The sequence below is a fragment of the Equus quagga genome, chromosome 1 (assembly GCF_021613505.1).
Source record: "Equus quagga isolate Etosha38 chromosome 1, UCLA_HA_Equagga_1.0, whole genome shotgun sequence".
In the NCBI taxonomy this organism is placed as follows: Eukaryota; Metazoa; Chordata; class Mammalia; order Perissodactyla; family Equidae; genus Equus; species Equus quagga.
In genome coordinates, this window is record NC_060267.1 from 146,663,792 (window position 1) to 146,685,558 (window position 21,767).

The 21,767-nt window shown below is 47.0% G+C and overlaps 1 protein-coding gene across 1 annotated transcript in view; it reads right to left on the bottom strand.

The window, feature by feature from the left end:
• The window catches only part of ITGA9 (integrin subunit alpha 9), a 330,548-nt gene that overhangs the window by 298,091 nt on the left and 10,690 nt on the right, over window positions 1–21,767 (bottom strand). The window contains exons 2-4 of the mRNA XM_046668517.1: window positions 15,502–15,629; window positions 13,801–13,907; window positions 5,139–5,262 (exon numbers count right to left, since the gene is read on the bottom strand). Of these exons, the coding sequence (XP_046524473.1) occupies window positions 5,139–5,262; window positions 13,801–13,907; window positions 15,502–15,629 (359 nt within the window). The remainder of the gene's footprint in view (window positions 1–5,138; window positions 5,263–13,800; window positions 13,908–15,501; window positions 15,630–21,767) is intronic.

The window sequence follows — 21,767 nt, forward strand, 5'->3', positions numbered from 1 at the left end:
GACTTGGTTAATAGAAACTAAGGTTTTATAGTGCCTGCTCTTTAATTTAAAAAGTTTTCCTCATATGCTGTCCCACTGAACCTCTCATTTTCTCACACGTTCTGACAAAACCAAACAACATACACTAGTAATGATGCTGTTCTCCTATCATATATAAACTAAAGGATTTCACTTAAGGGTATGCGCCATTAGTTTATTTTACTTTGTGTCCTAAATTCATTTTTGTTTCCCATTCCCTCTATATTTCCTGGTTCCAAACAGGATATTCTGACTGCATTTCCCACCCAACCAGAAACAGGAAGCACCTGAAAAGTCATGAGAAAAATGACCTTGTGCCAAACCAAAGACCAATTTTTTAAGAACTCAGAAGTTTGAGGGGCCGGCCCCATGGCCAGGTGGTTAAGTCTGCGAGCTCCGCTTCAGCAGCCCAGGGTTTCGCTGGTTCGGATCCTGGGCGTGGACATGGCACCGCTCATCAGGCCGCAGTGAGGTGGCGTCCTACGTGCCACAACTAGAAGGATCCACAACTAAAAAGATATACAACTATATACTGGGGGGATTTGGGGAGAAAAAAGCAGGAAAAAAAAGATTGGCAACAGTTGCCAATCTTAAAAAAAAAAAAAGTTTGAGACATTTTGGACAGGTGCCCACACACCTAGAGTCTTTCCTCAAACTAACCTTCCAACATTCTGAGAGCACAGCTGACCCTCACAGAGACCCACAATAAGGCCACAATGATAGAACAATGTGTGGTCATTCTGAGCACTTGCACCTGAGTTTTCTCATGAGCCCCTCACAACCACCCTGAGAGGTCAATGCAATGGAGGCAGTAGAGGGTCCGTTCCCACTGAGGGTCCAGCCAGCCACCGGCCTGAAGCCACAGAGGCAGGAGGATGAAAGAGTGGTCTCGGCCAAGCCTCCCACACCTTCTCCCGTGGTCTTTCCATTATTCCAGAGGACGTGCGCCCAGAGGCAGCTGTACCCCTTCCTCCCCAACCCTGCACCTACCACCATGAGCAACAGTAGATTTCCACCTTTCCTCCATGGGCCCCAACTGGCTGAGACTCTAAGTGGGTCTCAGTTTTTGCAGTTGTAAAATGAAATAATCCTGCCTTAATGCCACCTTGAACTTGGATGCAGCTTGAGCCCTTGGAAAGAGGTACCCAGCAGTACACACTGGCATGGACTTCCCCCCACAGAGCTCTCCCACTTTTGAAACACCACGTTCCCTCTATGTTTTCCTCTGGTAGATGGGGAACTTCTTGACAGCTGGGACTGTGTCACTTGGGTTTTATCTACCAGGCACTTAGCAGAGTATGTAACAGGTACTTAATTAAGTGGACTCTATTCTTGGTAGACAAATTACTCACCTCATGGTGATTAACAAACACGTGCTCAGCATATAGTACATCAGCACATAATATGGTGTATTAGCATATATGTTTAGCATATAGTATATCAACATATACACGTCAGGCACTGTTCTAAGAACTTACAAGTACTAACTCAATCCTCTTCTCAGTCCTTTGAGGTAGGTTAGGCACAGAGAAGTTAAATAACTCATCTGAAGTCACACGATTAACAAGTGGCAGAGCCAGAACTTGAACTCTGGTAGCCTGGGTCCAGCGTCTGTGCTCTCAGCCACCGTATGCCACTCCACTGTGTGGCATAAGAATAACAGAATGGAAAGAAAAACCCGGCCTTGAGCAAGCCACACATCTCTAGAACCCAGTCAAGACAGGCTGGCCTAGATGAGACGTGAAAGGTCCTGTCAAACTCGAAGATACACCCCTTATACTTAACCATACATGATCCCCAACTCGAAACAGAGAGCTGTGTCAACAACTTTTTCCACATTAAGAGAAAATAATTGTTGCCTTAAGAGCCAAAGAAGACTTAGTTTAGGCCACAAAACAGGGAAGTGGAGATCTCTAAGGCAACAGAGCACAGGCAAAGGCCCTAACTGTGGCCTGTACCCCCACCCAGCCTTCAAGAGAAATCTGAGCGTCTGAGACCCCTCACCTCTTACAGGACCAAGAACCATAGAAACGTTCTGTTCAGTCCTCCATTGTGCTAAGGAGCTGCTCTTATACCCCAACACTCCCCACCCCAGTCCCACCCCTTACTCCTCCTTGGGCCAGTGAATGAGTTAGGATATGGAAGTGGGGGGTGGGGAAGGAGGATTGCATGGGGGCACAACCACTTTGCTAATTTCTTTGCTGGGTCCATTTGGCCATCATTAAGTCAAGAAACAATCAAAAGAGTGATCCTGGAGGGCTGAACTGACCCCACAGCCACTGCTGTGTGAAGGGAATTTGGGTTCCTGAGTTGAGCCCCACGTCAGTCAGCTATTACTGCATAACCACCATGAAACCTCCATGGCAAACAGCAAGCGTTCATTTCTCACTCACACATTCACAGATCAGCAGGGGTTTGGCTGATCTAGTTGGGCTTTGGCTACAAATTCAGTTCAGGTCTGTTCCACACATCTCTTTCCTGGGACCAGTGAGCTACAAGGGGCATGTTCTGTGGCGATGGTCTGAAGTGCCCAGAGGGCTAGGAAGAAACACACAACGCCTCTTAAGGCCTAGGCTCAGAGCTCACACTCTACTGTGAATGACGGACACGTGCAGCAGACCTGAACCCAGCCTGTCACCTGGCCCTACTCCTGCTCTCCTTGGCTCACGCAAGCTTCCACATGCCTGCTGGGGGTCATGCCAGAGCCGCCAGCAAAGAAGGGGAGGCAGGCAGGGCCTGGTTTTGAGAACATCAACACCCCAAATGTTCATGTTTCCCTCACCTCACGATTATACCCTTGGGATAGTTCAAACAGTCAGCCTCTCTTGCTTTGTGAGCATTGCTGACTAGTGCTTATTTCTCATTTAAACTGGAAACTCCAAAACACAAGTAAACAGAAATTGCCACTAACCACTGCAGCATAAAATGGTTTACTGAGGTCAGGTAGATGCAAAATGAAAAACCCAGCTCTACTATTCACTGTTTGAGTGACCTGTGGCAATTTACTTAAACTCTGAGTCCCAGTTTCCTCATCTGTTACAGAGAATGGCCACACAGAAGTCCGCCTTATCCAGGCCCCACCCACATCCACCCAGCCCTTACCATTTCTATGACGTGGCCCAACTACCAGCTGCCAGCACCCGTGTCTCTGCCAGGGGGCTTTCCCTGCCCACACACACGGTAGGATGGGCCAAGTGGATAAGACACCAGCCCTCTCACCTCTGAGGCGGGATAATTTGGAGATGGTTCTATGCTGGACCCAGAGCTCCCCAGGGACTGCATCCCAAGTGCCCACAGCGGTAACTTGTGGTAACACATCCCTGAGGTCTGCCTTCCCTTCCCTTGCTCACTCCCCACTCCTCTACATCTGGAAGAACTTCTGGTGTCTTCTGAAATAACTTCCAAAATAAACTACCCATATTCAAACCCTAGTGAAGGAAAAATATCTGTTTTTCAGGGGTTTTTGAAGATTAAATGTGAGAATGTGTAAAGTCCCCAGACCAACACCGGCCTACCGCTGATCCCACAACTGCTTAATAATCATTAAAGGCGTGAGCCATGGTGGCTATAGGTACACATGGCCATCTGACCCTAGCAACCTCATCCCAGGGTTGTCCTGCTTTCTCATGTTTATGGTGGTACACAGAGGAATCATCGGGGACAGCAACAGGTCCCTATTTCACAACACGACTTCTGGGAAAACCAAGATCCTATTGCATCAGTAGTTTGGGTTCGATACTCACTGCCCCCATCGCTCCTATTTATTCCCTCACCTTTCCCCAGCCTGAGGAGCTACCCAAAGAACTGCTCCAGGGGCTTTTCCCTTTTCTTCTTGGGGGAAAAAGTGAGGAATAAGCTGGTGGAGGCAGAACACAGTATTGGCCCATTATTCATCTATTTATACTGCCTATTCCTCCCTCTTGACTGAGGAAATTTTCAGATGAAAGTTTTCATCCTCACTGAGGCAATACAAAGATAAGCAGGGCCAGAGGTCAGTTCCCAGACATGACTCAGCCAGAGCCGACCAAATGCTGACACTGAGAAAAAAGGCTCACCTCACACAGGGACCAGGTCCATGGCCCTGCATGGCCCAGGCCACCTGAGCTCTGGAGGGTCCTCTCTGAGACAGAAAAATGCATGTGTCTACACAGCATGTCTCAGAGCCCTCTTTGGTGGCCACAAAATTTAAAACCTGGGAAAACCCAAGGAGGCCCAAAGGAAATGTGGACACAGGCTAGTGGAGACTTCTGTCCAAAAAATAAATTAGGGGGAGAATTAAAATATGAACAGCCCAGCACTTAGAGAGGAAACAAATTCTAGCTCACTTGGAATTAGACTAAGAAAATCTGAGAGAACAAGCCATAAAACTGAAGAAAATGACACTGAATCCTTAAAGCTCAAATTCGACTAAGCTAAATGATGACGGGCTGACTGGCCCCCAGTGCCCACATTTTCGAAGGTTCTAAGCAGGGAGTCTAAGAAAACACATTTTCCTTCCAAAACCCCCAGTGTCCCTCAGGAAGGATCTCTTAAAACTGTGCTGAGGGTGCATGGACCAGACAAGAAGGAAAGTTAGACTTCGGATGTTATGAAATGACTGAATCCTGGGTCATCTCTGCTCCCTTCTTCAGGACATTTGTTCATGGGTGTGGCCAGGAGCTGTCCTGGGAGCCTTATGACCACCTGGGAACCGCACAGGACTGTAGAGACCATCTGAGCCAACCTCTGAATTTTCCAATGAGGAAAGTGAGGTCCAGAGAGAGAAAATAAGTTTCCCAAGGCCACACAGCATCTGGCAGTGCCAGGAAGCCAAGAGTTCTATTTGACTGATTGGCTGAGGCTTCGTGAATTTTGGTCTCTGAGACTTCATAAAGCTTGGGAAGCAACATGGACACTGTGGCTGAGATGGGCAAGGCTGGGCAGGGCCTGGAACCACTGCCACTTTCCACCCTCCTCATTACCTGGACAGAGCCTCGGGTACCAAAAGGCCGTCTGGAGACATAGTGCTACCCTCCTGTTAGAGTTTGGAAAACTGGGGGAAATGTTCGGATGTGGTATGGAGATGGATCTGCGGTTGTTTAGGGCAGGAGAGGGGTGAGGAAGAATCAATCAGTGCTCACCTTCATAGCAAGGGATCAGCATCCTGCCTTTGCCCTGGAGGTTGGACGGGATGATGTAACAGAAGCCGTGGGGCAGGATGTGGTCTGTTTCATAGTAGATGTTCTTCCAGCGGTGGGCACAGGCCTAAAGGACAGAGAAGGGTTCAGAGCAGGATAGTCAGCCCCAGGAGGTCGCAAAGCAGACCCCAGCAGGGCCAGGTGGTTCTGTGGAAGGAGAGAGCAGCAGAGGGGCCGGGAAGCCATCTTCTCTCCCACCCAGCCACATCTTCGACCAGGCGCTGTTCTGGGCATCAGCAAACTGCGTGAACAAGAACAAGGCCCTGAGAGGCTACTGGGAGGAGACAGACAATAATATATAAACAAATGTGGATCGAGCAAGTGCTGAGCACTGGGAAGGAAAGACCATGGTTATGGGATGGAGAATCTGGGAGTGGGAAGGCCTAAAAGTGTGGGAAAGACCCAATCACACCAAGCATACAGGGAAGGGTGTTCCAGAAGGAGGGAATATCAGATGCAAAGGTAACAGGTGAGAAAGGCTAGGAGGTTCAACAGAAAGAAAGGAGGCTGGTGGGACTGGTCTGGAGAGACTGTGATGGGAGGGAGATGAGGTCCAAGAGGGGCCAGGCCACGGGGAGCCTAGCAGACCTTGGAGATGCCTTATTTCATGGATGTGTAATGGGAAGCTGATGGAGAGTCTTACACGGGTGAGTAGCGTGATCTGATTTACAGTTTGGAAAAATAACTCAGCTGCTGTGTGGAGACTGTAGGTGGGCAATAGTGGAGGTGAACATCCAGGTGAGAGAGGATGCTGGCCTGGACCAGGAGAGGGGCAGTGGGGATGAGAGAAGGGAATGGCTTCAGGATGCATGCTGGAGGTAGAGCTGACAGACCCCAGGGAATCACCAGATGTGGGGAGAGCAGGAAAGGAGGGAAAAGCAAACCAAGAGAAGAATAAGACCACCACCCAACGCCCACCTTGGGGCCCTCAGGCCAGGTTGGGTCTTCTGTGCACGCCCCACCTGTGCAGTCACTCGTCACATGTTTATTGAGCACCTACTCTTTGCCAGGCTCTGCGCACACAGCAGTGAACAGTCACGCCATTCCCATGGGTCCATCTGGTAGGGAACCAGACTCGAGTCTTCGGAAGGAACATGTTGAGGAAACGCCAAGGAGACAAGAGGCGCCTCCTCTGCCCAACGCAATAGACCCTGCCATTCACAAGGCCCACCTACTCACCCACTAGATCAGCAGTCAGCCTCCACCAAACCTGAGATCCATCAGAATCACCTGGAAGCCTTACAAAAACACAGACTGCCGGGCCCCACCTCAGAGATTCTGGCTCAGCAGGTCTGGAGCCAGCCCGAGAATCTGCACCCCTAACAAGCTCCCAGGTGGCCCTGGGGCTGCCAATCTGCAGAGCACACTTTGGGGAGCTCCTGTCCAGAGCTCGTTCAGGGCAAAGTACTAGGTTGAACCATATGAAACTGCTGATATTGGACCCTTTTTTACCTACAGAAACACTTCAGCATGCATATCATTAACAAAAGTAAATGTTTGTTGATGGCTCTTTAAGTAAATTTACATACAACAAAATGCACAAATCTCAAGTGTACCATTTAATGAGCTTAGACAAACATGTATGCTCATGTAACCATACCCTTAGCAAGATAGAGAACATTTCCGTCTCACCAGGAAGTTCCCTCATGCAAGGAAGTGGCTGGTTTTGATGGGCTGGTCAGGGAAGGCCTCTCTGAGGAGGTGACATCTAAGAAGAGACCTGAAGAAAATTGAGGGAGCAGCGGGAGGGGATCTAAGGTTCAGGGCAGAGGGCTCTGAGGTGGGTGAGAGGTTGGCATGTGTGAGGAGATGAGGCCATCAGGGACAGACAGAGCCTTTGGTCAGCTCTCAAGAGCAGCCTCTCAGCATTAGGGTCAAACCTTCAAGGAGACACTACAAGGGAGAGCAGTTCTCACAGAGAGACGCTAGACCAGGAGCATCCTTCCCCACCCACCACAGCACACCCCCAGCCTCGCGCTGGGACATAACCTCCCACTCCAGTTACACACGCGTCTCCGCACGTCGGGACACCCCCAAGGCTGAATAGGAGCTGACCTGCTTCCCCTGAGGGTGTGCACTCTGCCAGCCCACTTCTCATGGGCATTCGCCACTGGCGTCTGTTATCAGTTCACTTCACTCTGGCCAACAGATGTATTTTCTTAAAATACTGCATTTTAAAATAATCAGAGTTTAACTTCTTGGTTTGTTTCCTTCAAACACACTACAGGCTGTAACATCCTGCATTTATATGGTCCACATTTGACTTCTGCAACCCTGGAAGGTGGGGCAGAGATGTCTTTAGAATTCTCGTCTTCCACATGGGAACCCTGAGGATCAGAGAGAGCTTTGCCTAAGTCGCAGAGCTAGTAAGGGCTACAAACAGGACTGGAATCCAGTTTCAGAGTCTTCCTTGTCTCACTAGACAGTATTTTCCATCTTAAAACTCCCAATTCTTCCCTGAGAAGCCATCAAAACCCACTCCTTGAAGGCAGGTCTGGTAGCTATTGTCCTTAGAGCCTCCCCACAGGTCTCAGGGCCCCTGAAACAACCACTCTGGGGTCGAATGCAATGGCAAGGTCACCAAGTGAGAGAGGCGCCATTGGGGCCTGGTTATCCCTGAGGTCATTCTGTCATAAAATCACTGCCTGCCAGCCTCTGGTCTTCACCCCTTCAAGCCAATTGCCCGGAGGACCCTTGACAAGGCCACTCTGACCAAAGGAAAAAGAGGACACACTCAGAACGACTGGAACTCTGAGCTTGCCCACACTGCCTCTTGTCCTGTGATGCTAAACCACATAAAACGATCTCTTGTTATTCCTTACACTGCAAACCACCTCATTCCTCTCCACTTGGTACTGTTTTGTGCTCATAGCACATTTCTGAATAGACTGAAATGACACTCAGCAAGGAGCTATAAAAATGTATTAAGCAAATAATCACTCCATTCTGCTAAGTAATTTTTTTTTAAATTTTTGACTCAATTCTCATGGCTTACAAACTTGAATCACTTATCTAATTAGCTAATAAATTAGCTGTATTTTAGTTTACAGATTCAGCAAAGCCCTTGGCTTCTAGGGCTTTCCATGCTTTATTGTATTTCTGGTTGAAGGGATCGTAAAGAGGCGGATGTTTATCATGGGGCACACTGACTCTTATAAGGAAGGACTTTCTGCATTTAATGTCTAGTTTATTGTCTCCTCGTTTTTTTAAGCTCCATAAACCATTTAAGGAGTAATCTTGAAGAATTCCTAGAAGAGCCAAACATTGCATTTCACAGTAAACTAAAATTAAGGCATCCTGTGAGGTCAGAGATCAAAGTGTCAAAGGCAGTATGCCTGTAGGAAAACAAGGAGAAGAGTCTCTGAATATAAATTATAGAAAGAAAAGACTGTTTAGCCCTGATAATCATTATATATACACACACGTCAATCTGGATCCTACATTAAAAAAAATTCCTAGGGACTGTCTCCAAAGCATTAATAAGTCCATCAATCTCTCCAAATGAGTTCTGCTGGGAGGGAGGCAGGGGCCAGAGCGGGGAAGACAAACAGGAAGAGGAGAGCAATCTGCAAACAGCAAGACTTGCTCAAACTCAGGTTCCAAATAATCATAACAAAGGGGGAAGGGGGTCCAGGACCACCCCAAACCTTAGTCTGACATATTTCATGTTATAAGGATTGTTTTTCCTCCCAAAAGAATAAAAAAGAAGAAAATGAGCAATTTATTTCAAAGGCCTTTTTGGTTGTATGGAAATGGCATGGCCTTCCTGGGGGTAGCGGGAGATGGGCCTCTCTGGATGGCTCAGCCACAAAGGCAGTAAGTCCACACCCCCACCCTCTTATACATGCATTCGCCAGACTCAGAAGGCCAGAGCTCTTCCCATCCCTCAGGCCCACTCCACACAGTAAGGGTCAGGCCCCTGCTGCTGAGAAGAGTCGGTGACGGGGATCAAGGCCTTGATGCCACAGAGTCCTGCCCCCAAGAAGCTCCTCCACCAAGAGAGGAGGCAGTGGCCTGGGAGGCACAGGGAAGGGGCCCTGGGGAGCTGGAAGTCATTCTGAGAATGTTCACCAAATGAAAAGTCATCAAGGTGTACGCAGATTATTTATGCACTTTCCTGTATACGTGTTATAGCTCAATAAAAAGTTAAGTGAGAAAAAAAAGTCAGGAAACAGAGCAATGGAAGTAAATGCCAAAATGTATCCTGTGGCTTTGAAAAAAGTGGACAGATGAGAAGTAGTGAATAGAAAGGGACTTCCCTGATGTTTGGAAATGAAACAGCAGAGAGAGCTGGAGAACACCGCTTTCACCCAGAAATAATCTGCATGCTTAAATTATTTTTTGTCTGAGCCTTGGAGACTAATGAAAAGCAGAAACATCAGACTTGAACACTGTGAGTTGCACTCCCAGGTCCAAGAGAAGAGTCAGTGCCTATTCTGGGTTTTGTGGGTGGTTAGTGAGAGAAGTGATTTTTCCCCCGTTTCTTAAACTTTCACCTGCATACTAGGAGAATAAGGTGAGAGAGTGGGAAGGGAAGGGGCTTGCCTCTAATCCTGATTCTGTGTTTACACCTGGCATCATTTGTTCCCTGGGAAAAACCAGAAGGTACCACAATGCCTGTGAGCAGAGACCAGCAGGTACTAAGCCAAGGTCAGCCTGCCAGGCCAGCCCAACATCCTAAATCTTGCCAGAGCTGGTTACTAGATGGATCCATGGTGCAGAAAATGCCACTTGTCATTGAGACAGCTGACTCCCTGTCACAGCTTTCAAATTCTCCATCTGTTCTTTATTTGAAATCAGCACCAAATGCCATTTTCAAAAAAGCCACTCCATCTCTCTGTCTTCAAATACAACACAGGAATCCAATGTTATGCTCCGTGGAGATACAGGTCTCATGCCCACACCCCCAGGCACCTCCAAAGTCTCAAAACATGTTTGAACAACATAAACCTTCTTTTTTAATTTTAAAATAAATACTTGTCTCCCAGAAAGTTTTGACAGGTAGATTTGAGACATTAAAGAAAAAGCAAATAGATATGCACCCTCCAAAACGTAAGTATGGACTAGGTCACCACTCCTTGTACCTTGTTGTCACCTGTCACAGCATTTTGCCTCATGCTTCCATCAACCACTTAGAATCAGCAACCAAGAAGAGTTGGCAACTGATTTGGCTTTTAATTGTTTTAACATTGACACTCATATTATTCAAACGTACTTTTAAACACCACTCTCTAGATCTTCTCCAGGCACTGAGAGTAAAAAGCATAGAAGATTTTGTCTCTGTCCCCAAGTGGCTTCCATAACAAAAAGACATACATAAAATAAGTTATCCATTTAAGGTAACAACATAATGCTGAGTTCCTAATGACACAAAAGATGCTAAGCTGATTCCAAACGGCACTGTCACCAATGACAGGCTTCATGGAGCAGGCAGAGTTTAAACTGGGGAGGACAGAGGGCACGTCCCGTAGGACAAGGCTTTCCTAAGAAGATGGCACATGTGAAAAAGCAAAAAGCAATGAGGACAACTCAGCGATGGAAAACAATCCAATTTAAAAATCAGCAAAGACTTGAACAGACATTCTCCAAAGAAAATATACAAATGGCCAACAGGCACATGAAAAGATGCTCAACATCACTAGTCATTAGGGAAATGCAAATCAAAACCACAAAGAGATACCACCTCACATCTATTAGGAGGCCTACCATAAGAAAAAAAAAAGTGTCGGTGATGATGTGGAGAAGCTGGAACCCTCCCATTGTACGCTGTTGGTAGGAACATAAAATGGTACAGCCACTGTGGAAAACAGCATGGAAGTTCCTCAAAAAATTAAAAATAAAATTGCCATAGGACTTAGCATTCCCACTTCTGGGTATATATACAAAAGAAACAAAAACAGGATCTCGAAGAGATATTCACACACCCATGTTCACAGCAGCATTATTCACAATAGCCCAGAGTTGGAAGCAACCCAAATATCCATCAATGGATGAATGGATAAAGAAAATGTGGTATATACAATGAAACGTTATTCAGCCTTAAAATAAGGAAATCCTGTCATACGTTACAACATGGATGAATCTTGAGGACATTATGCCAAGTGAAATAAGCCAGTCATAAAAAGACAACTATCTCATATAAATGGAATCACGCAGTATCTAAAGTAGTCAAACTCCTTGGAAAAGAAAGTCGCCAGGGGCTGGGGGGAGAGGGATGGGGGAGTTGTCGTTCAATAGATGCGGCGTTTCAGTTATGCAAGATGAAAAAGTTCTAGAGATCTGTTACACAACAACAAACATGTAGTTAACACCACTATACCGTACACTTAACAGATAAGACGCTAAATTTTATGTTACGTGTTTCTGACCACAATAGAAAAAAAAGAAAAAGCAGCCACGAGGAAAGCAGATGCTGCTGGACGCCCTCTCTTTCTCCAGCACCCAGAGTGGGCTTCTGAATGGATGATGCATGGTGTAAAACGAGAGAAACAGCTCTGCACGCAGTGAATTAGAATGGGATTATCTCAGCACCGTGAACACAAACGCTCCAGCTCTGCCTTCTCAGCTCCCTTTGCTCAATTGTGCCCATGATCCTCATTGCTGCTCACGTCCCCAGAGAGGGCCCCTTCCTGAGACTGATTTGTAGTAACACAGAACGCTCTGGAAGCTAGCTCTCAGCCACAGAGGTTATCCTCCCATGGGGAGAGGAACTATTTTCACTGGCGCGACCTCTGGATCTAGGCAAGACGCCCTTGGGAGCCTTCAAGGCCACGGCCTCCTCAACTCTGAATCTTGACTCAGGCCGCCTGATTCACAGATGGATCAGTTTTGTCCCTTCCTTTCCATAGCATGGCAGACAAGCATTCTGGGCCCCCTGGGGCCAGCCAAGTCATCCAGTCAGGGTCAGGCCACTATGTCTGGAGGAATGTAGAGGCTTGGAGAGGGTCCAGGGGCAGCCCATTGACAGTGATTAAAGGACTGGACACCAAGGCAAACAGCGGGGATGGGGGGCCCTCAACACGACCTACAGCGGTTTCCAGTAGGGAGGCCCCACAAAGCTGGCGACAGCATCCAGCTGCTTCCTCCCTCCCCAAAGGGGCCTGACCAGGGGCAGATGTTTCATTTGTGCTGCAAAGGAAGGCGGAATTCAGAGAACAGCTTCTGCCATGGAGAAGTTTAACACAAAAGTAGGCCCCTCAGAGACAGGATGGAAACATTTTGCCTAGATCCTTAAGGAAAACCCTGGGATAAAATATATGTAAAACCCTTGGCTTTACAGCATGTGGCCCAAAGGATGTCCTAAGTAAATAGCAGTGAGCATTATTTTCCCTTCTAATGCTTTTGTAACAAAAATCTTCATGCAGCTTCCAAGAAAAGCCAATAGCAAGAAAAGGCCTATGAAGTCAGAATATGGGTTATCACAGCGGGGAGGGGTACTAACAGGGAAGGGACAAAGGGAACATTCTGGGGTATTAGCAATGGGGACGCATGAGTGAATGCTCATGAAAAAATTCATCAGCTCTTCAATTAAAGTTGTGCACATTAAGTACTTTAGTGTTCTATCTCAATAGAAAAGTGTAAAAGAAAAATGGACAAAAACCTCGGAAGCAGTTAGAAATCTCTTTTTTGTTGAGTCCAATAAAATTTTCTGCTATGATGGAATGCTTTCTCTCTGTGCTGTCCAATACAGTAGCCAGTAGCCATATGCAGCTATTGATTACTTTCAACGCGGCTAGTGTGACTGAAGAACTAAATTTTTAATTTAGATAAATTTAAATGTCATAACTACATGTGGCTGGCAGCTACCTTAACGCACAGGGCAGCTCTAAGGTATTGCAAGTCTCAAGGGCAAAGACTTCCTTTTCTTCGCATCTCCCTCAAAGCACCTAATGGATCAGCATATATCACATGCACTTTGGGAGCCAAATAAATGTCCACTTAATAATAACATGTATTTCATAAAACATTCTATCACCTAGGAATAAATAGGAATGAACTTACACATAACAGATTATTCTCAAAAGTATTATTTTGAATGAAAGAAGGCTTACACAAAAGGGCACACACTGTAGGATTTGCTTTATATGAAGTTCTAGAAAAAGCAAAAGTAACCCACAGTAACACAAATCATAACAGTGGTTGCCTCGAGGTGGGAGGAGTTAACCAGAAAGGAACATAAGAGAACTTTTGGGGATGACAGAAATATTCTGTATCTTGATGGGGTGAGGGGCAAGGTGGTTACACAGGTGTATACAACTGTCAAAACCCAAACTGTAATCTTAAGATCTGTGCATTTTACGTAAATTATACTTCAACTTAAAAAGACACACACACACAAATACTTAAGCAATGAATGAGATTTACAAGGCACTTTTCACATTTTGTCATTTTTCAGTAACCACATCTCAGCACCCTGGGGCAGACATTATTAACATTTGACAAATGAAGAAAATAAACAGATTAGTCATTTGTCCAAGCAGTAGAACAGAATGGGCAACCTCGAAGCCACGCCCTTGTCCCCGTGCCATCCAGCTTTCCCAAGGGATCAAAGTCATTTATTCTCAGAGTGCCACCCCCTCCCCACGGCACCCCCAGGAGGCCTTACCAGCACGTGGCCATCGGCCTTGGGCTGCCGGGCCAGGCTCACCCCCATCCACTCATCATCCCGGTCTTCCCGGCAGGTCTTTCCACAGGACATGCCCCGATTCTTCCCTGGAGGAAAAGAGAAAAGCCAGACTTGGTCTGAGGAACGCTGTTCTGCTGGCTGCTTTTCAAAGGGTAGTCTATAACTCAAAGGTTTGTTACCAGCCCATGAGGAAACAAGGAACTTGCAAAACAAAAGGTAAATTGACCCCGTCACTACGTACTCTGTTTAATTCAGCCAATATTTTTTTCATAGCAAGACTTTCTCAATGAAGGAAGCAGTGCATTGATTTATATTCTGAAGCAAGTTCCTTAATTTGTCATGTACCAGTTAACAAACAGTTTCAAAATCAGTCATTTTGAGTAGCACCAGAGAACACCATGGACACCTCTCCTTCTCTGCTAAAGAAAATCATGACAATTCTTCACCTTAAAAAACTAGTTAAGTCATCTTAATGGGAACTTCAACTTCAACTCTGGAGAAAGTAAGGACTTGAAGTGATGATTACAATAAAATAACTCCTGCTTATTTAGGACCTACTATGTGCCAACCAAAATTCTGTGTATCCACCTCTATTATCTCAATCTTCTCAAGGTAATCCTTGTGAGGCAGCTAATTTAATTCTGATTTCACAGATGAGGAAACTGAGGCCAACAGGACTATGGGACAATCCCAATAAGTCCCAACTAGTAACTGGCAGAGCTGGGCTCTGAACCCAGACAGATCCATCTGATTCCAAAGACAGTGTATCTTCCACTAGACCAAAGTGAGGTTTTTAAAACATCCTTCAGGGTCTGGCCCAATGGCATAGTGGTTAAGTTCTTGTGCTCTGCTTCAGTTGGCCTGGGGTTCGCAGGTTCAGATCCTAGGCATGGACCTACATACCACTCATCAAGCCATGCTATGGAGGTGACCCATGTACAAAGTGGAAGAAAATTAGCACAGATATTAGCTCAGGTACAATCTTTCTCAAGCAAACAGAGAAAGATTGGCAACAGATATTAGCTTAGGGCCAGTCATCCTCACCAAAAAAAATACATAAATAAAATAAAATAAAGCATCCCTCAATCATCTCTTTCCCTACTTAAAATACAAAACCTCACATTGATTTTAATGGCGTCTCCCCTTGTAAACAAAATAGAATCCCAATACCTTACCCTGGCCTGCTGGGCCCCACATGACCCAGCCCTGGCTCACCTTTGCCAACTGCCTCTGCTTCCACTCTCCCCTGCTCACCACTCCAGTGACACCACCCTTGCTCTATACTTTAAAATGGTACATGCTTTGCTCCACTTGGGAGGTTCTGCCTCAGGTATCTGCCCAGCTAACTACTGTGCATCTTTCTAATGATGTGAAGATGTTACTTCCCCAGACCCTCCAATCTACATTAGCAAATACCCATCTCCCCTCTGGTCTTCTCACACTCAATTATTACTTTTAATGTCTCTTTTGCCCACTAATTGGTTAGGCCCAGGATGGCAGGATCTTTGTTCACCGGCGTATCCCAGTGCTTAGTATGTAATAGGTACTCAGTACATGATGGATGAACAGATGGATGGATGGAAGAGTGGATGAATGATCAGCCCACTCTGGGAAGAGAAGAAAAAGAGGAAAGTATGAGGGTGAGAATCTGTTTCCACCTTGGCAGTGATGTCCACCCACCTCGAGCCATGTCCAGTTCGGTGCATCTCCGGTCAGGGTTGGTGTGGATGCGGCACTTAAACACAGCCCCGGGGGACTTCACTGAAGTGCTATACTTGGAATCTGCCTTTGGCGCACCCACAAGGACCCTGCATCAAGAAGAAAGGGCATTCTGTCACAACTCAATACCAGGAAAGAGGCAACCGATGGTCAAGTCCTCACCCAGCCATGGGTAGGCTGTCTGAACACTCGCTGGGAAACCATACCCCAGCATTATACCATGCTGGTGGGTGAGCAGAGATGGGGGCACTCCTAGAGTGAACTTGTTAGATTTTCTCCAGGCACATTAAAAGTTTAAGGTTGGTTGAGAACATATACAACCAACAAAGGGTTCCTAACCAGCATCTAAAAAGAACTCCTATAAATCAATAAGGAAAATACAGACAAATCAATAGAATAATGGGCCAAAGTCTCGAACAGATACCTGATGAAAAAAGATAACCAAGGAGCCAGTAAACATGAAAAGGTGCTCAACTCTAATAGTTATCAGAGAAATCCAAATGAGATACCACTTCACACCTACTAAAAGGCTAAAACCAAAAAGACTGAAAATACCGAGTGCTGGCGCACCTGGAACTCTCATACACTGCTGGTAAGAGTGTAAACCGTTACTGTTTTGGAAAACTATTCGACAGTTTCTAATAAAGCTGACCCTGTGCCTACTCAGCACTTCCACTTCTAGGAATATACCTAACAGAAATGCATGTGTGTGTCTACCAGGAGACATGTACAAAAACGTTCACAGCTGAACATTAGTGGCCAAAAACTAGAAGAAACCCAAAGGTCAATCAATGCTAGAATGGACGAGTAAACTGTGGTATGGAAATACAACAGCTTTCTACACAGCAGCAAAAATCAGTGAACATCCAACTGCAACCCCATGGATGAATCTCACAATATAACACTCAGCAAAAGACGTCAGGGCAATAATGTACTCACTGCCTGTTTCCATTTATCTGAAGTTCAAAAGCAGGTGAAATTTAACTGTGGTGTTAGAGGTCAGGATAGCAGTCACCTCTGGGGAGGAGCAAGCGGGTTGTATTAGGGAGAGGGGGCTTCTGGAGGTGCTTATGATGCTCTGTTTCTCGACTTCAGTGGTGTTTACACGAATCTATGATAATTCATTAAATTGTATAAATGATACAGGCATTTTTCTGGATGTGTTACATTTCAATAAAAAAAATTAAGTGAATAAATAAAAAATAAGAATCCTCGAGATGCCACTTCCCTCCTGTGTCCCCACCACACCCAAATGTGCATTTATGGGAAACAGGAAGGAAGTCGCAGCAGTGTGGGATCATAAACCTCATCCTCTATCCCAACATGGACAGAGATGGAATAGTTCGCCTACAAGCAGGGGCAAGAACAAAGCTCTGCATCCTTCACCTTGAACTGGAAAGCTGCCTTGGGGATGGGCCAACCCCAGCAGAGCCCTTCCCCACTGGAGGAAAAAAAGCAAGACACTCCAAGAAGATAGAAGAGACACACTCGGTCCTGTGTGAGGGCAGAACATGGGGGTATTGGCAGCAAGTTCCCCTCCAGACGTTATGAAAACTATTTTGACCTACCATTTTATGCATTGTTTCCAGAGAGCAATCAACCAAAGAGCTATGCAGAGAATCCTAACCACCACCAATCAATTGGCACAGTTGGTGCTGAGCTTTGAGCCATTTAGAAAAGGACTTGTACAATAAGACTTTAAACGAAATCCACACTGATGTTCAAAGAGTAGAAAATCCCAAGCCCCCACTCAGTGAGAACTTGAGTTGCTCCATATCTCAAGCAGCCTGGAAACAGATGCAATTCACCCTGTAAAGGTATTGGGCACATTACGAAATATATCATCTCCCACTTGCCTTGGAAAACAAAGTATTATCCATTTTGTACCTGTGGAAAAGGTGTCTGGCAGAGGTTAGAATGACCCTACACAGCCTCCCTGGGGATATGGAAAGCTGGCCAAGGCTGCCCTCCCTTTTCTTGAAAGCCACTTTCATCTTGGATCTTAGACATTCACTCATACACCCCTACCGTGGCCTCAGAATGAGGCTGCTCCCCCACCAACACTCCAGCTGAGCACGGGGCTGAGTATCTACATATCATACAACAGAAGTCCGAGATCCTCAGACGGGCCTTCAGCAAGGCTGGCAGATATCACAAGGGGCACCCACACTAGTCTGGCTCAGAGATACGGTGTCAGTTTCACAGGAAGGCATGTGGATCCCACTGCCCCTGAGCCCAATCTCTCAACATCCAGAACATGAAGGATCTCTGAGGACACAAGGAACCAGAGAGATCCACCCCTTACTGGAGCATTTCTTTCCAAGTCAGTCTTAGAGCGTCTGCATTTGATTCTGTGAGGAATCAAATAACACCATGCTGGGATGTAAGAGGAGCCAGGCCCCCAACAGTGAGGGCACCCAACCTGCCCAGCGGCCTTTCAATAACACCCTAGGAAGCTGCCCGTCCAGGTGCTGCTGGGCAACTCACACTCCTCCGGCCTCCCCTCCCCGTGGTGGGCCACAGCTGCAGCATCCCCAAGTAGAAGCAGGGCTGGACCCACAGTCTTTGGAAATCTCAGCAAGCACATGGCGCTTTCCCAAACAGACCACACCGCCTCCGTCACCGCACAAGAGCAGTTTGGCTGGCCCGTGGCTGCTCTAAGTCAAATGCATGATGACACACAAAACGAAACTCCAGTACAGAGAAAGCCACATTAAGGGATCAATTTCCCCCCTCGCTTCTGGGGCTGCGCTTTAGAGCCACCAGAGCGAGCCAAGGGTTGCTCCCTCTAACACCAGTCATGTTTTCACAGGTGAGAAGAATTAGCAGCTTGACATATCTAAACTGCTGAAACATCCACTGCCTCTCCACATGTCAGGTTGTAGATGCTGGGGAACACAAAATGCTCCTCCACTCAAAAATCCCTGTGGGACAGGGCTGGGTCCAAAACCTCCCAGCAACTCCAAATTTACATCAGCACAGTGAATAAACGCCACTTGCAATTCATTTTATAAAAATCACAAGAAACAAACAAGGGGGAGAATTCATCCTGCAGAAAGGAAAGGGAAGGGGTACAAGAAACTACAGGCTGTTTCTCTCGCGTGTCCCCCAAACTGGCATCGGAACCCTGGACATTTCGGACAGTGCCCTTGCTCCCAATTTACAGACCCAGATTCACATCTTATGCAAGCAGGAAGGGATCCTGGAGACCTTAAATCCCAGGTCCTGATTCTACAGCCTAGAGCCAAGACTGAGAGGGGCAAAATTTATACCAAATCTGAAGCAGAGAAAGGACCTGAATTATTTTTCCCTTCCAAGCCTAAGGTACTCAATGGTTCTAACAACAATGGCTGATAAAGCACTGATAACAGCTCTCTGGTTCAAACTCTTAGTCCGCTGATCAGATAAGGAGGTTTTTCCCAAATCCTGTATAATGGGAAATGAAGCAAGAGATAAGGGGGCGTGTGTGCACACGTGTGCATGACATTCACAGGGGTGGCATGCTGGAGAAGGAGCTTGTATCTCTGTGTTTACAGAACATCGTGGCTTCCTCTGCTGCCTGGCGCTGCTCTTTACCTAGGCCGCCGGCCAGCAAGGCTGCTGCTGCAGGCCAGCCGATGAGCTTGTCTTTTCTGAAGTTAGTTCAGCTGGCTATGTGCCAGGCTGATCCCACAAGACGGAGAGAGTGCAATGGCCCAGAGCTCAGGACAAGCCACCGAAAAGATGCCATCTGCGTTTTCTCATTCTTTGAGTTATAAGGAGACATCCCAGCCACTTCAAACATTCCCCAAAATCTTCCCCGGCACTCTTGATGAGACAATAAGATGTTTCTTTCCTCTGTACAGTTACCATATAAAAGGGTCTGTGTGTTCCCACCCACAGGCTCCCATCAATAAATCGTCTGGCTGATTCTCACCTTTGCTCGCTACTTCAAGTGTGGTCCTCGGACCAGCAGCATGGAAAACACCTGGGAGCCTGAAGGAAATGCAGAATCGCAGGCCCCCACTAAATCAGAACATGCATTTTAACAAGCTCTCCATGTGCTTTATAGTCTAAGAAGTGCTATATAAATACCCACACTGATTATAAATAATCATGTGCAGTATGAACAGATGACCCTTGAGAAGCGGAACTCTCCTATCCCATCCCCAAAGATGCACACAAACTTCAAAGACATTTTCGAGTTCTCTCATTAACTCAGAGCCCTGGATTTCTCATCACAAAGACCACCAGCATGTATGCGGCACTTGGAGCATGCAGGTGCTGGGCTAGGCTCCTTCTGGGCAGAATCACGTTTAATCTTCACTGCAGCCCTATGGGAGGCACTAATCGTATCTGCATTTTACAGATGGAGAAGCAGGCAGCCAGAGGGTCTTGGGACCTGCCCGAGCCCACAAAGCAGGGTAAGATGCCAAGCTGCAGACTGCACCCCAGCAGTTGAGGGCAGTGCCCCCTCCCCTATTCTGCCCACCCCACATCAGCCAGAGAGGAGGAAAAGGGGGGCCAACAGACATCGAGTGACGTTCTGCTGCCAGCTGCGCACACCTATGACCTTGACTGAAAAAGCCCACGTGAGGCTCTGCAGGTGACTCCGAGGTTAGAACTCTGATGTAGAAGCTCCATCATGCCAAAGGACAGACCGGGTTTGGAACTGAAAGAGGCCTTTCACCTCCCCATCAGGCTGAATTTCCAACACCTTCTTGCTGTCTTAAAAGGTTTACATTCTGGCATGGTGTTGCCCAGAGGTCTACCTCCCTTAATGAGTCGTTCATATGCCTATTTGGAAATGGGGGCCCATCATCTGCCAGCACCAGTGATGCTCACAGGTTGTCTGATTCCTTGCTCAAGGTAACGCTGGCAGGCAACTTCTTGTGTGCATTTTACTCAGAGATGGGGGCTCATACCGCTGTTAACTGGCAGAGCTGAGACTTGAACTCAGGGCGTCCATATCCAAGGCATGCTCTTTCCAGTCTCCCAAACTCCCTCCTACTGTGGCTGTTTAAATGCTCTCCATTTTTCCAACACGGCCACTTCCCTGGTTGACCTCTGTGTGGTCAAGCTGGCTACAGAGGCTCCCGTCCGGCTGCCCATCCTGCTCTGAAGCTATGCCTCACACCCTGAGAGCAAACTGCAGGTAAATTCCCTGGAGAGCAGGTGGCAGAAAAGGAGTGAGCCAGAGCTGCCTCCCTGGGGAAGGCTCTGAACTGACTGTGTCTCAGAGGCTGCCTCCCTCCCCACAAATGCCACAGCAGTGATTCCACAGGGCGGAATTACAGCCAGACTGAGGACAGCAACTGGGGATTAAAAACCTTAAACCCATTAGGTTTGCTTTCATGCATTTTGATCCCCAAGCCAAAACTTCCCCTGGGACCCACGTTTCAGTTACATGAGTCAAATTCAATCACTGTGTGCCCACCGCACCGCAAGGAAGCCCTGGGAATCGCTCCACATCCCCTACCAGGCAAAAATAGCCAAGACTTGAGCAGAGGCAGAGCTGGTGCCAGGAGAGCCACCTCTGACCACACCAAACCCCTCACTCCCAGAGGGAGCGGCTCTCTAGGGCCAATGCTTGCCAACTGGAGCCTTGGAACCTGAAAGGCCTCAGAAGCTCCTCTTTTTACATTTGGGGAAACTGAGGCTCCAGGTGTTTAAGCAGTGGATACTAACTGCTTTTTAGGGGTTTTAAACTAACAGTTCCACCTAAATTCTAAGCTCTGAGGCAAGTTACTCAGAGCGATGAAGTGGAAGAAGCACAGGGGTTTAAATTCTGCCTCTACCACTAATAAGCTGTGTGACCTCAGACAAGTTTCTCAACTACCTGAGCATCAGTTTTCTTCCTCTGTAAAGCAGGAGGAAGAAAAATGCACGTAATAAGAGTTCTTGTAAGGTTTATAAAGTAAGATGTTTATAAAGCACCTAGCATGGTGCTTGCTACAGAGTAGGTGTTTAAAGAAATGTCAGAATGCTGAGCAGCAAGCCAAAAACCTTGGCACCCAACCCATCCCAGCTCCACTTCTTGGCAGCACCCCCAGGAACGCACAGATCCTTAGAATCTCAGTCCCTTTCCTGGTGTCCAGGGCAGGAGTTTGTTCAGACCTTCAGCTGAGATCACAGAAATCCAGGAATGGCTAGGACACTTCCACCACTAGTAAGAGACTGCAAAAGTAGCCATAATTCTCCAAACTTCCTGTATCCACGCCCTTTTCAACATGACCTTGCAGCCCCTT